The 16,130-nt window shown below is 38.4% G+C and overlaps 1 protein-coding gene across 1 annotated transcript in view; it reads right to left on the reverse strand.

Annotated features, from left to right (window-relative positions):
• Positions 1–936: 936 nt before the first annotated feature.
• atf6 (activating transcription factor 6) overlaps positions 937–16,130 on the reverse strand; it is a 335,361-nt gene continuing 320,167 nt past the window's right edge. Inside the window, exon 16 of the mRNA XM_043699998.1 lies at positions 937–4,737. Coding sequence (XP_043555933.1) covers positions 4,511–4,737 — 227 coding nt within the window. The 3' untranslated portion in view covers positions 937–4,510. The remainder of the gene's footprint in view (positions 4,738–16,130) is intronic.

Below are 16,130 nucleotides of genomic sequence, written 5' to 3' on the forward strand. Positions count from 1 at the left end.
TAATTCAATAAGGATTGTGAGGCATGACCTGCCTCTCACAAAGCCATGCTATCTCTAGTCAAACTATTCTTTTTCAAATAATCATAAATCCTGTCTCTCAGAATCTTCTCCAATAATCTGCCCACCACTGATGCAAAGATCACTGCTAAAGGCGCAGCAATTTCTTCTCTCGTCTACTGTAGTAACCTTGAGTATATCCATCTTGCCCAGGGGGTTCATCTCTCCTCATGTGTTTCACAATTTTCAGCATATCGTCCTCTTTATCAACCTGTTTCACACTGTCCTCATAAACGACATGGTCCGAGTATTGAATGCTAAAGCAAAGTATTCATTAAGGACCTCCCCTACCTCCTCCTACTCCAGGCACAAGTTCCCTCCACTATTCTTGATCAGCCCTAACCTCACTCTGGCCATCCTCTTGTTCCTCACTTAAGTATAGAATGCCTTGGGGGTTTTCCTTAATGCTACCCACCAAGGCTTTTTCATGCTCCCTTCTTGCTCTCCTAAGTCCATTCTTCAGTTCCCTCCTGACTAATTCGTAAACCTCTAGAGCCCTGTCTGATCCTTGCTTTCTCAACCTTAAGTAACTTCTTTCTTTCTCTTGACTAGATGTTCCACATCTCTTGTCATCCAAGGTTCCTTCATCCAACTATCCCTTCCTTGCCTCAGTGGAACAAACCTCGCAAGTGCTCCCTAAACAACCTCCACATTTGTCATGCATTTCCCTGAGAATATCTCACTTTCTATAACATATTTATTCTCTCACTCGCAGTTAGAAGAAGCTATTTGGAGCAAGGTTCCATTGGGGAGCAGACCTTGGGCATCATGGGATATCCATCAGCAGCTAACTTGTATGCAGTCGATTAATAAAATGTGCCTTTACCACGAGTGGACTGAGGGATGAAATGGGAATATACATAAAAACAACAACTTGTATTTATATTGAGCCTTTAATGGAGGAGAATCACTCAAGGACATTCAAAGCAGCATTGACAAACAGAATATGACAGCCTGCCATATCAAGAGACACTTGGGACAATGAAAAAGAACCTCGTCAAACAGGTCGGTCTTAAGGAGCATCTTAAATTGGGGAAAGATGGAAAGAGTGAAGATGGGGTTTATAGAAGAAATTCCACAGCTTCACGCCTTGGAAGCTGAAGGCATGGGTATCAACTATGCAATGACTAAAGTCAGGGATCTGAAGAGAGCAAAGTGAGAGGAGTGCCAAAATCCAGGGGTTTATGGGCTGTCAGAAATTATACACAGGGAGGGTTGATGCCATGGAGGGATTTCAGGATAAGCATTTTAAAATTGATGTGCAGCTGAACTGGGAGCCAAAGTAGGTCAGCGAACGCAGAGGAGCCATTGGGTCTTGGTAGGAGTTAGGACAGCAGAACTTTGGATGATCTCAGGTTTATAGAGAGATGAGAATGTGGGAGGCCAGAAATAGTGTATTAGAATAGTCAAGTTTAGAGGAAGCAAAGACACAGATAAAAGCTTCAGCACTGCGGCAGGGGTTGAATTAGGAGAAAAGTTGAAGTTAGCTTTTGAGAGTGTTGACCTCAGAGGCTCAACAGATTTTCAGAGTTGGGTGAGGAAGAAAGACTGAAAATTACTTTGGGAGAAAAGGATGGTGGAGACGAGGCATGGAGAGCAAATGAATATTTAGAAAACTGGCTCAATGAATGACATTTAGGATACTTATAGATGCTTTTAACCCATAAGAAACTTTTGTTCTTCTTTCAAGTTTGCAAGAACATAAAACTGCAGTGAAAAGAAATCAAGTAAAAGCATTTGCAAGATACCTTCAATTAAACATCAGAACTTGTACAGTCAAGATTGTGTATTTGGGGTGCATTTCTTTAAGCATACTTTATGTGCTCGCTCATGGATATTGATCAAAGCCACAGTTCAAGCAAAAAGGGAGTTTTATTTTTGGCATGAGGAAGTGGGATGATGATGACAGAGAATTTAATGGTCCAGATTTGGAATTATATAGACAGCCAACAACTATCTCCTTTAATAAACCAATGTTATAATGATTCGTGGTTAAGCTCCCTTCCTCAAAGCTGGAGGTGGCTCCCAAAACAAAGGCCAATACCATAAGATCTTCTGAAAGCTTTTACTCCTGCTGCAAATTTCAGTCTTCTTGAAATTCATATCAGGAAACATGCTCTGTGTATAAGAGACATTAGACTCACTTTGGTGTCAGTTGATCATGATCCAAAGGATAGAGTCCTTTTGCATTGCACTTGCGAAAGCAAAAGAAAACCTAAGTTCAACAACAGGTCATGAAGATGTCACAAGGTTTACCACAGAACATCAATTTTAATGATGTTGTAAATGCAGACATGAATTTCTTGACAAAACCAACGATAAACTTTAATATTGCATAAGAACATTTGCAACTTCACAGCTTCTCCAGAACTAGCTGGAAAGACTGAATCTCAAAGTAAATGATATCAAGGAGGAAAGCATGAACATCAAAAATGTAGCTAAGTGCAACATTATTTAAAAGTTCACAATTCTTGAGCTGTAGGTAAGAAACAAATTAAAAATCCCTGAACTTAGCATGCACAATCAGTTTTCTCAGGCTGCACCTTGAACAATCTTGGGTAGTGTGTGTGAACAACAAACAAAAAAAACATGTTGTTGGCTTTGGAATGAGTGCATTCAAATAATAATGATTCAGAGATGCCGGTGTTGGACTGGGGTGTACAAAGTTAAAAATCACAACAGCGACGCTCCTGATGAAGGAGCGTCGCTCCGAAAGCTAGTGTGCTTCCAATTAAACCTGTTGGACTATAACCTGGTGTTGTGTGATTTTTAACTTCAAATAATAAGTTACTGGAATGAGACCAATTAGGTTTGCTAAGTGGAATTCTTGGTGATAATGGGGTGAGGAAGGGATGTGCATTTTGAGACAAAAATGCAAACACTGAGCCTCAATTAATCAATCCTGCTATTCACTCACAAAGGAACTAATAAACTCCAGTGAACTGGTGAATTCATCAAAATATTGGATATGAGTGTTTCAATTTACATTTGATTGTACAGAATATTCTATTTAACTGCTAAGTCTCGACAAGAATAGTTAAGGCAACTGGAAATTCAAAATTAAATTTAAATGCCCATGAACCACATTATAATATGCTATGATACTGATGCAAGTGACTGAGGACTGATTATTGTTCAGTGGTGTGAAGTTGCTTCATACCAGCCTGGACAATGATGGAAAATGACAAAATTGCTGCAGCATTGCCAGGCTCAAAGAAAAGTTAATCAAGATTTCTGCCCTGCAGGTAGAGAGCCATCAAATCATGTAGTAATGGCCTTTTGTGTGGTGTGTGAAGAGGAACAAATAGCCTGGACTCACTTGGCTTGCATTTAAACAACGAAAACAAGTAGGACAAGTTACCTGAGTTCTTAAGAAACCTTGGTTTATACTCCAGAGAGAGTCTAACCAGAATTGGAGGAGGTAAGAGGAGGAAATAAGTCCAGTGTTGAATGGACCTGAAATCTCCCACAGTGATTTTTAAAGAATTCATTCACATCATTGCTGTGCATGGCCTTCTTCAGGTCATTCAGCATATTTTTCAAGTGCTGCAATCACAGATCTAGCCTCCATTGAATTGACAAATATCAATGATATAAAAGCAACAGAATGAAATCATGGACAGCTGCTTTTCTTGTCAATAAAAAACATTAGCTTTCAAAATTGGACATTCATATTCCACTAACTGCTAATTAATTAGTAGAATTAAAAGAAATCAAGCTCTTTAGTGGTCTTTGAATTTTTTTTGAGATGCATTAGAGTTCATTTCACGTAGCCATGTGATATTTTGATTTCAAGCTACACTGATGAATTACTGTATAGGTATGCTGGCTTTGGTAACAGCAATTTTGCAGAAGATTAAAAGAATGTTTAGTAATATTGCTTTCACAGAATGGATATAGTTGGTTTCCCCTTCAAGCATTTCACAAGTACAATCTGTTCGAAGCAACTTTCTGTTTTAAACTGCCCAAATTTAATTAGACTTGTGTAAAAAAAATTAGGTGGATATTCACAATCACCTAACATAGATCAAACTGAGTTAAGTTGGACTGAAAACTGAAAGAACTGCGGATGCTGGAAATCAGAGGAAAAAAAAGCAGGAATTGCTGGAAAAGTTCAGCGGGTCATGTGGTATCTGTGGAGCGAAATCAGGGTTAATGTTTGGGTCCATGACCTTTCCTCAGAACTTGGCTCACTGGACCCGAAAAACTAACTTGATTTCTCTCTATAGATGCTGCCAGACCTGCTGAGCTTTTGCAGCAATTTCTGTTTTTGTTTTTAAGTTGTACTACATCAGCTAAGGTTTTAACAAATTAAAAAAAATCTTCTCTATTAATTTTGTTTTCCAAATTATACAGAAATTAACTCACATGTCACTGTAGATTCTAAGTTGACCCTATGACCCTTTGGAAAACAATCTAGTCATTCAAGATGTTATATGCTTTAAACCAAGCACTATTGGTAAAGTTTGAACCCAGTCCCATGGGTCTCTGTGATGATGTGCGGTGCTGCATGGGTCGGCGCAGGTGATGGACGCTGGTACGAATTAGTGTGATTTTCCCGCTGCTCTTGCAGAAAGGAAGGTATAGATGATGACTTTATGTGAATAATTCTGGTGGCCATCACCTCACAATCAATCTGCATCATTACCTCATGATCTTTTGGGTCATTGATGAAACTTTCTGAAATACAAGCACAGAACAACAAATTAGCAAGCTTATAGAGAGGAATGCACTGTTTTCTCATTTAGAATTTAAAGCACTACAAATCACTTGCATTAACTTGATCCAGTCTGTGGATCCTAACATTAAAATTATATTGTCCTGCACTGTTGCCAATCCGGAGTTCAGTGAGTTCAGAGTCGCTCCACTTTCAAGCTGAAAATGCTCTTTTTCCCCCATGTATCAACTGTGAAACCAATTTTAAAACTTATTAAATTACAGCTTATTTCCTCAACTCCTTTTCTTTCTCAGCTAACTGCTTCCTGAGTCTACATTGGAATAAATGTTGGTTCAAAAGCAGTCTAAATAAACATTACATTATGAAGATAACTGATACAGATCAAAAACTCAGCAAGTTAGACAAAAAATAAAAACTAACATATACAGAACAGAAACTGTGTATGCACAAAGAACTGTTTGCAAACAATCAAGGCAGAGACAACACTCCTTTAGTTTAGTGCAGTATTGGTAAATTGCAGTTCTAATGAATGCTAAAAACATAGCATGTATTTGTCTTTATAGGTGCTAACAGGCTTGTTTATTTCCTGTCTGTGTCTGTTTTAGTCATTGCATAGAGATGAGTACATTTCAATTTAACTTGTAGCTTAAAGTCATTCTTTTTCTACGTCTTCTTCAAAAAAGGGGTCACAATCTATTTAAATGTTGTCTAATTTAGTTAAAAATCCAATTATATCAGATGACTCATAACATACAAGAAATAAAAGTTATAGCATGTCTGGGGAAGGGTGATCGCACAATAAAGTTTAACATCATCTTATATTCAGATACACCAAGATCAGAAGAACAAGTTTATAACTTTTAAAGGGCCAAGTTCAAAGTACAACTTAAGTAGAGTGAAGGAGGGTATTCATCAAGACCACAATAGAGGACAAGTGCGACATCATTAAAAGGAGAATGTTAAAACAAAAATGCTGGATACAGTAAATAGGGAGAAACTGTTCTCACTCATAAAAGGAAGAAGAATAAGAGGGCACAGATAAAATAATTCACTCAGTGAATAGTGAGGGTGTGGTATGCATCGTCTGGAAATGTTGTTGGGGCAAGTTCAGTTGAGGCTTCAATAGAGTACTGGATGGTTATTTGAATAAAAGTAACAGTACAGGGAAAAAGCAGGAGTTGGCACCTAGCAATGAGCTGATGCAGGAACGATGGGCCAAATAGCCTCCTTCTCCACCATAACACTGCTGTGATTCTGTAGTGTTGGATGTGCAAGACAAATGCACATTGAGGACTAGCACGAGCTTATATTAAAAATGTGAGGCCTTCAATGGATTAGCAGAAGAATTAATTGTTGTTAGGAGGCAAATCTGTATCTATTATTTTGAAGAGGGAAGTGGAAGGGGCGACAGTGATGACTTTAAGAACGTTAGACAACACATCAAAAGGGAGACCGGAAGAGCCGCTAAAAATAAAACAGCGTAGTGAGAGAGGCAAAAGCTGAAGTATTTCTGTAAAGAGGTCCAAGTGAAGAAGTGAGAATGTTAAAACAATGTTAGCCAGATGGAACTGGGGAAAGGTATTCAATATTTTGATTTACAATTCCTCATAGTGTTCATACTGGAAGACACAAATAAGAAAGTCAAATTTGTGACTGAGAGATATTTGGTATTTTGGTGCGAGACAAGCTGAGTGGAGTTTATAAATCAAACTTTAGTCTCTCGATCAGATGGCACTCATTTGTGTGTGTGTGAGAGAGAGAGAGAGAGAGTGAGAGTGAGTGAGAGACACAGAGAAAGAGAGAGACACAGAGAGAGAGAGAGAGAGAGAGAGAGAGAGGGAGAGATCGGGGGAGTGGAGTGTCATTGCAATTATTAGAATGTCATTAGACACTGTGACGTTCTTCACATTAAAATTTGATCTAAACTTAGATTAGGTTTCCAAAAGGAATAACAGGTGAAAATCCAAGCATCTTTTAAAAAAAAAAACAATTTAATGCAGTAAACAAAAACAGAAATTGCAGGAGAAATTCAGTAGGTCAGGTAGAATCTGTGAAAAGAAAACAGATTTAACATTTTGATGCCGGTTACTCATCTTCAGAACACCTGATTAAATGCAGCATTGATTTGGGTTGAGGAGGAAGCGAGGTTTATTGAGTCTTGCTACATGGATAAGCTAAGATGGGCTGAAAGATCTCTGTTACATGTTAGTAATTCAAATCCAAACCTCTGGTTGTTACTACGTTATCATAATCACAAAACTTCTGACACACCTTTCCCAACCTAAGAATATTTTCAAGCATGAGTTAATTAAGTACTTCTGTGCTGTGGTCAATGTTGTAATGTATTGAAATATGTCAATTAATACACACACACAATCAATTAAGTAGCCGAATAATCTAATACAATGATATTGGCTGACTACCAATACAGGTCTAATGTTTTTGTGTTTGTTCATGGGATGACATGGTATCACTGGTTAGGCCAGCATTTATTGCCCTGGAGGAGGTGGTGGCCAGCTACTTTCTTGAAATGCTGCAGTCATTGGTTGGAGGGACACCCACTGTGCTATTAGGGATCCATTTTGGGATTCTGACCCAGCAACATTGAAGGAACAGCAATATAGGCCAGGATTGTGTGTGACTTGCAGGTGTTGGTGCTCACATGCATCTGCAGCCCTTGTCCTTCTTGATGGGAGAGATTGTGGGATTGGAAGGTGTTGTTCAAGGAAACTGAATGAACTCCAGTCACTGCATCTGGAGCGATTAACTTTATTTTTGATTTCTCTGAATACTTCTACTGTTTGGCTGCTCCAAGGGGGGTAACAGACTTTCTCATTTGAAATTGTCTTCTGTTGCAAGAATACATAATAATTGGCACAATGATCATAAATGGATTAAATTGGGGGATTAAATTTGTATCTCCTCAAACTTTGACACTGACATTGCTTTAAAACAAACCAACATCTTTAGCCCACATCTAATTATATTTAGTTTTAAAATAAAATGTGCTTTCCATAAAGCATTTTCAGAGTCTGGTACCCATCTGTTCATTCTAGACACATTTCCTGCTTTAAAGGGAATTTAATTTACAGCTCTTGTGACAAATGTGAACAGAAAAACACTATACCTAAACTGTGAACTGTACTCCTGCTGGACCACAATGTGATCATAGAAATTTGCAGCTGAAAAAACTATTATACATTTAAAAAAACACATTGCCCGCCAAAAAGAAGAATTAATTTGGATTATACATTTAGCTGACAAAAATTCAAAGCAGCCAACATATGAAGGCAATTTACAAATAGCAACAAGTTTGAGTTGAGAATGTTTCTGACTTTTCCTCTCATGTAGATTTCAGTCATGAAATGCACTACATTATGATGTGAATATCTTGCATTGCAACAAAACAAAGTAGCAAATTAGTTAGTTTTTAATTGGGAGAGGCATCAGCCAAGTGGTATTATCACTGGACTGTTAACTCAGACACCTGGGTAACACTCTGGAGACATGGATTCAAATCCAACCATAGAAGCTGGTCAAAACTGAAGAAGGGCTCATGCCCGAAATGTCGATTCTCCTGCTCCTTGGATGTTGCCTGACCTGCTGTGCTTTTCCAGCAACACATTTTTAGCTCTGATCTCCAGCATGTGCAGTCCTCACTTTCTCCCAAAACTGTTGATTGTCAGGAAAAAAACAACTGGTTTATTAAGGTCCTTTAGGGAATGAAACTGCCATCCTCACCTGGCCTGATCTACACATGACTCCAGATCCACAGCAATGGGGCAGACTTTAATGACTCTCTAGATAGTTAGGGATGGGTAATACATGCTGGCCCAGTCAGCAACGTCTGCACTCCATGAATGAATTTTAAAAAATGTGCAAGCATTGTTAGTCTCCACATGGTTCATCTCTGACTTTTTCCTTCCTTGACTTTTGTGTCAAGGCTAGTACAAGCCCACTGATTCCCACAACTACCTTGACGACAGTTCCAGTTGCAATGTACCATGTAGTGATTCCATTCCATTCCTGCCATTCCTCCAGTTCCTTAGTCTCATGTTTTCTAATGATGCAGCTTTCCAGCAGAGCACTTCTAAGATGTCGTCTTTTCTCCTCAACTGAGGATTCACACTAACTATGATGACAGAGTCCTCGATCATGTCTGCCACATTTTCTACAGTTCTCCCCTCATTCCTTCCCCTCCCTCCTGGAAGCACATGCCTTCTGCTTATCCGCAACCTTCACTCCACCTGTAATTTGTGCTATTTCATAAGAAGCCGAGTATCTCTAATAGGTCAGTACAGCTGACATTGTGGGCTGAGAATCCTTTCAAGCAGTGTCTGTTTGATGCAGCTGAGCAAGATGGAAGCTCAGAGAAAAGCACAAGCAAAGATTTAGCTCGGCAAAACTTGCTGTTGGTGAAAAGCTACAGATATGCTAGTGAATGAACTGCTGGGGTACAGATTTCACAGTTCAAGGAAGCATGAACTCTGGAGAGGAGGGTCATCGGCTACGACAGGAGTGGTTGTTGAGCAGTCCGTGACAGAACAGCCCGACAGGGAGTTTCAAGCCAGACTGGCATAGCGAAAAATTATGACCCTATGTGAATTTGAATGAGATTTGATGACAGGGATCATAAGATCCTAAACAGACTTAAGGATCTTACTGACAACGTTTTCCCAAGTTTAAGCCAATTCTTACACAAGTAACTAGTGCTATTTGTCAACCAATTGATTGTTTAACATAAAATATTTCAACCAATCTTTGCTTTCTTGATTTCTCGTACCAGCTTTTCCTGATGAAATATACCAAACATCTTAATGAAATCCAAGTGCACCCCATCAATCTCTTTTTATCACACTTTCAAAGAAAGCTGGTAAATTAGCTTGGTTTGAAACCCATATTGGTCATCTTTTGTGATTTTTAGCTCTATTTTAAAATGTTCTGCAATTATAGCTTTAATAAGGGATTAACACCTGTAATGGACGTCAAACTCAAGTCTGCAAATTCCTGAGTTCCTATTGCTATTTTTCTTCAAGAAAGGATTAATATTCCTCTCTCTCATCTTCCTGGGCATATCTACAGTACTGCGTACTCTAGATTTTGAGAGGTTTTGAAACTGCTTCATTTCCTGAAAAATCATTAGATGTATCTGAGATTTACTTAGGTTTGTACAGCTGTTTGACAACAATGCCAGTAATACTGCAGTGTGAAATCCATTTGCAATAGCCTGCAGCTCATTTCTAGATTAAATACATTATGTCATCTTCTATGTATAAATTCTAATTCAATTAGCCAGTTGATTTACACACAACTCAGCGCTTATCACTGAGCCACTGTTCCACCCTGATTGTTGAGAATATTCAAGGTGAAGCTCAGCAGATTTTAATCAGAAGGGGAATCAAGTGTTTTGGGGAAAAGGCAGGAAAGTGGAGTTGAGGATTATCAGATACCTTGATACACAGAGGAAATCACAGATAAGAGATAGATAATAGGACATGACATCTTCATAAGGAAATGTTGCATCTCGGGCTTTGGAATGCATTCCTCAAGTCATAATTTTGCCATGGCACACTGAGTTATAAAGTTTTAAACAATGTATGAAGGACAATCCAGACGTTGAGATTATAGCCCAGTGACAGTTAACAGATAATGGTATTGAGGTTATTGTCGCATGGATAGAAACTCCTTTTGACAAATTGCAGGAAGTTTTATTTTATTGTTACTCCTGTCAAGGCACATATTGTTAATAGATGCTGTATTCATTCAGTTCGTATTATATATACCTGGAATCTGGGAAACTCAGTCCTTAGAGTCAATATTTTTAGGAGACATATGTGGCAAAGTAGTTACTTGTGAAAAAACTCAAAGCATATAAATATGAGGGATTGTATCTGGAGCAGGATGCTAAGTGTATGCTTTTACCCCCCCAAAAAAAAAAACCCAGTTCAAAAACTTATAAAGGCCTTTCACCTTAAATGGTTGTTCTTTCACGAGCATCTAATTAAACGGATCACAATTTTATGGTGTTACACTGCAAATCTATCCTAGTTTTCAGGATGTGCTGGGTAACTCTGGAGAATTTGAAACAAGTACTCAAGATTAGCTTAAGAAACACACCTAGAGGAAGCATTAGTTTCTGCTGTATTCTGAGCATGCTGTTAAATCATGATTCGACAAAGCAATGTTCAGCGCACAGACAGCAATTCGCTTTGCGAGAAAGAAGCTGGCAGGCAACTCAACATACTACTTTTCTGAAATGGTTAATTAGCTGCTACTTATACAAATTTTTGAGCTTTTTTTATAGACATGTTTAATCTTTGCTTGTTGAATAAACTGACTTCATAGAACATAGCAAAGCAATCCTAATATATTTTAAACAGTTTTAAAATGTTGTTGTCATTTGGCACTATTACAATTATGTAACATCTATCAGTTTTGATTACAAATTCATCTTCTTGGTGGGTTAAACTCTTATAGACTTCAGTGTGTTATTCGGGACTCACAATCAAGCCAGAGAGATCCATGGTTTGTGAAACATCCCAAGACCATATAATTTTGCTGCTTCAAGCTGGAAACAGTTCAGAATGCTTATGAAGGTTTTACATGGAGAAAACTCTCCTTCAATTAGATCAAGTTTAATGATGAAATTAAACTGAGGAAATGAGATACAAAGTGATGTTGATATCCTTTTGAGATTTGGATGGATAATATCATCAATTATTTATCCTACTTAGAGTTTCTAATCATGATTGGTCAGTGTTTGGGTATGTGGCACTTGGACCACGTTTTGACTCAAGTTTCAACACAGTAGAAAATGAACAAGGGTATCAGTAGTGCGCATTATTAAAACAACTTGCACTCAAGGCATCTTTCAGAACCTCTAGTCATCCCAAAAAAAACTTTAATAGTGCATTTATTACTAGACAAGGATACACTTATTTAATTTGCCATCAAACCGGCAAATGTCCAGTCACAAAATGGCATTTCTGTAATAGTTAGTTTAAAAGAAAAGCTCGACAGAATCATTGTGGAATCATCTATTACCATCAGGAGGTGCTTGGAGCTTTGTATAATTCAATTTAAACATTTAATCTCACCAAGCTGCAGGTTTAGCTACAATCATGGATAAATGGCCACTTCAGCAGCGGTGCTATTGCTGGATGGTGGATGCAAGAAAAGCACAAAGGCAAAAAGGAAGAACAACAAACAAGGAAGAACTTGAATTTCCTTCCCTTTTCAGCATCTCCCAAAGCACTTAACAACCAATGTACAATGTTTTCAATGTACAATGACCACTGTAAAGAAATGGAAACAAAATTTATCTTCAACTGGACTTGCTTCAAGTAAGCTAAAAGCTAACTGGAACTACCTTTCTGAACTCCTTCCAATTTACTTTTTCTTCTGCTCTTCCACTACATACTTAGTGTTATTTTCTATGCCACCAACAAAAATGGGGTTCATCATAAAAGATAGATTATTTTTGTTCATATTTTAAATATGGTGTTTTGATAAATATTCAAACATTCTTAGATTAGTGAAAGGTAAATTACCAGGAACTCTAAAACTCTTGTATTCCTATGCTTCCTATGGCTCATATTGTCTGTAGTTAAGCAGTCCATGTAGAAATTCCTATCTGCTGAGCTACTCATACAAATTTGCTGAACTCTGCTGAAATGAGTCATACATTTGATGATGAACATGAGTACTAGTGTTCACTGAGATGCATAAAGTCAGAATAAACACTCCAAAGTGTTGCTTGTCTGCTAGGTACTGTTGTGTGGCAGAGTGCACACATAAGGCAAGTCCTGATCTTAGACAGGGAATGGAGACAACATTTCCAGTGAAGCCATTCGCTGAATTTCTGCAAGCTTCCTTGTATTCAAAACAAGTGGGAAAAGAGCTCAAACCCCCCCCAAAAAGAGAAAGATAACTGGATACTAAATTCAAAGACAATTTAAGGTAGCTTGGTACACTGGACAGTGTACATGTGATATTCAGAATTGGAAATAATCATGTCTTAAATATATATATGATCAACTTTCAGACGATAATTTCATTGCTTTACAAAGATTATGTACGGCTGCCTGTTATTGCTATTATTTGTTAACTTGCACATTAATTTTGCTCTTTTAACAATTAGTCCTTATTTTAATCTTGCTATACTGATGCCAAAACACTACATTATCAGCCAATGGGTGGCTGAATGGCACCCTCAGTGTGCATGTGCAACCAAAGTCGAGACACAGAAGACTGATGAGGATATCCCTTTTCTCCAGGGAGTCAGTGGGCTGTGGTACACAGTGAAAGGATACATGGGTGGGGGTGGGACAGCACAGGGGGTGTGGCTGCAGAATTCATACCCACTCAGTTGTCAGAAGGCCTCTTAGAACCATCAAACTAACTAATTTTTTTTAACTTTTTCATTTATGGAACTGTTTTAATTCAGCCCAGCTGATTTTTCTGTTTTTTTTTGCATTGACTTAATCAGTAGTTTTTTTTATATTCAAGTCAGTCCAAAAAAGACTGTTTAAAGTTTACCAATAATAACTGAACTTAATAATGAAACTGAGTAAACTATCAACTTATCATGCAAAATAAATAACACTGATCAAATCCCAATAACTAAAATGGCATAGTTTATAAGTGATAAGAAGTGCTTGAACTATTAAACTAGGTTAATGAACTATGCATTGCATTTTTGAGACTGGATAATTAGTACAAAGGAGTTTCCTGCATGCTGTTGCAGCAATTGGGTATTCAGTAAGTTATAATGCTAACCATTAAGACACTAATATCACAAATTACTCTGAAAACAGAGCTCATGTGGTTTGTATCTGTCTTTAAGTGATGATACAGCTTCTCATTAATCGCTGTTCATCTCAAATGAAACATCAATTTTCCATCGTCTACAGGAAAATAAAAAAATAATTTTCATAACATTAGGTCCCAGACGCTTCTGGATCTCAATTTTTGTTTACCAGCAGCCTGTTAACTCTTTCAGATTATGTACTGGACTGCAATGCAAAGAACAGGACTTGACCTTCAAAGAACTCACAATGCCCAAGGAGCTTTGTCAGTTACATACAAAACAATTTTCATTTGCAGAATAAATCAAATAACTATCAGCTGAATATCAATTGTCATCTGATCACCTCCTTAATGCTTAAAACTCCTTGACTAAAATTTGCACTCAACTGTTGCTACAATTTAACATACGCAGTTCAGCAGCTAGGAGAAAACAGAATGTTAAAATGACAGTGTAGACTTGAAGGCTCCTTCCCAAAATTGTGGCTTCTTCATTTCAGTCATAATTGCAAGTTTCATTAAAAGAGAAACAAATGCAGATCTCTTTTTTTTGAAAGCAGGAGCAGGCCAGAGGCTGGGAATTCTGCAGTGACTCACTTCCTGACTTCCCAGAGGCTAAATATATATCTACAAATCAGGAGTTTGATAGAATACCCTCCACTTGCCTGGATAAGTGCAGCCCCAACAATACTTAGAGTCATAGAGATGTACAGCACGGAAACTGATCCTTTGGTCCAACTCGTCCATATCAACCAGATATCCGAAATTGATCTAGTCCCAGTTGCCAGCACTTTGCCCATATCCCTCTTAAACCTTTCCTATTCATGTACCCATCCAGATCCCCTTTAAATGTTGTAATTGTACTAGCACCACTTCCTCTGGCAGCACATTCCATACATGCAGCACCCTTTGTGTGAAAACATTTCCCTTTAGCTCACTCTTAAATCTTTTCCCTTTCACCCCAAAACTATGCCCTCTAGTTCTGGACTCCACCACCCAGGGAAAAAAAACCTTTTCTATTTACCCTATCCATGCACCTCATGATTTTATAAACATCTATAAGGTCACCCCTCAGCCTTCGTATGTTCCAATGAAAACAGCCTTAGCCGACTCATCCTCTCCCTATATATAGCTCAAACTGTCCAACCCTGGCAACATCCTTGTAAATCTTTTCTGAACCCTTTCAAGTTTCACAACATTCCTCAGAAAGAAAGGAGACAAGAATTGAACACAATATTCCCAAAGTGGTCTAACCAATGTCCTGTACAGCTGCAACATGACCTGCAATTCCTATACTCAATGCTCTGACCAATAAAGGAAGGCATACCAAACACCTTCTTCACTATCCTGTGACTCGACATTCAAGAAACTGTGAACCTGCACTCCAAAGTGACTTTGTTTAGAATCACTCCCCAGGACCTTACCATTAAATGTTTAATTCCTGCCCTGATTTGTCTTTCCAAAATGCAGCACCTCACATTATCTAAGTTAAATTCCATCTGCCACTCCTCAGCCCACTGGCCCATCTGATCAAGATCCCCTTGTAGTCTTAAGTAACCTTCTTCGCTGTCCATTATACCTCCAATTTTGGTGTCATCTTTTAAGTAGATGTCCTCCTATGTTCACATCCAAATCATTTACATAAATGATGAAAAGCAGTGGACCCTGCACTGATCATTGTGGCACACCACTGGTCGCAGGCCTCCAGTCTGAAAAGCAACCATCCACCACCACTCTGTCTTCTACTTTCGAGCCAGTTCTGTATCCAAATGGTTAGCTCTCCCTGCATTCCATGAGATCTAACCTTGTTAACTGGTCTACCATGAGGAACCTTGTCGAACGCCTTACTGAAGTCCATATTGATCACGTCCACTACTCATCAATACTCTTCTACACTTCTTCAAAAAACTCAATCAAGTTAATGAGACATGATTTCCCACGCACAAAGTCATGTTAACGATCCCTAATCAGTCCTTGCCTTTCCAAATACAGGTAAATCCTGTCCCTTAAGATTCCTGCCAACAATTTGCCCATCAATGATGTCAGGCTCACCGGTCTATAGTTCTCAGGCTTTTCCTTACTACGTTTCTTAAATAGTGGCACACCATGTTAGTCAACCTCTAGTCTTCTGGTGCCTCATCTGTGACTACTGATGATACAAATATCTCAGTAAGTGCCCCAGCAATCACTTCCCTAGCTTCCCACAGAGTTCTAGGGTACTCCTGATCAGGTTCTGGAGATTATCGATCTTTATGTGTTTTAAGACATCCAGCACCACCTCCTCTGTAACATGGACATTTTCAAATTGTCACCAATTATTTCCCTACATTCTATATCTTCCATGTCCTTCTCCACAGTAAACACTAATGCAAAATACGCACTTAGTATCTTCCCTCATCTCCTGTGGTTCCACACATAGGCTGCCTTGCTGATCTTTGAGGGGCTCCTGAGTTACCCTTCTATTCTTAACGTATTTATAAAATACTTTTGGATTTTCCTTAACCCTATTTGTCAAAGCTATCTCATGTCCCCTTTTTGCCCTCCTGATTTCCTTCTTAAGTATACTCCTACTGCCTTTATATGCTTCTTA

This window comes from Chiloscyllium plagiosum, chromosome 11 (genome assembly GCF_004010195.1).
Source record: "Chiloscyllium plagiosum isolate BGI_BamShark_2017 chromosome 11, ASM401019v2, whole genome shotgun sequence".
NCBI lineage: Eukaryota > Metazoa > Chordata > Chondrichthyes > Orectolobiformes > Hemiscylliidae > Chiloscyllium > Chiloscyllium plagiosum.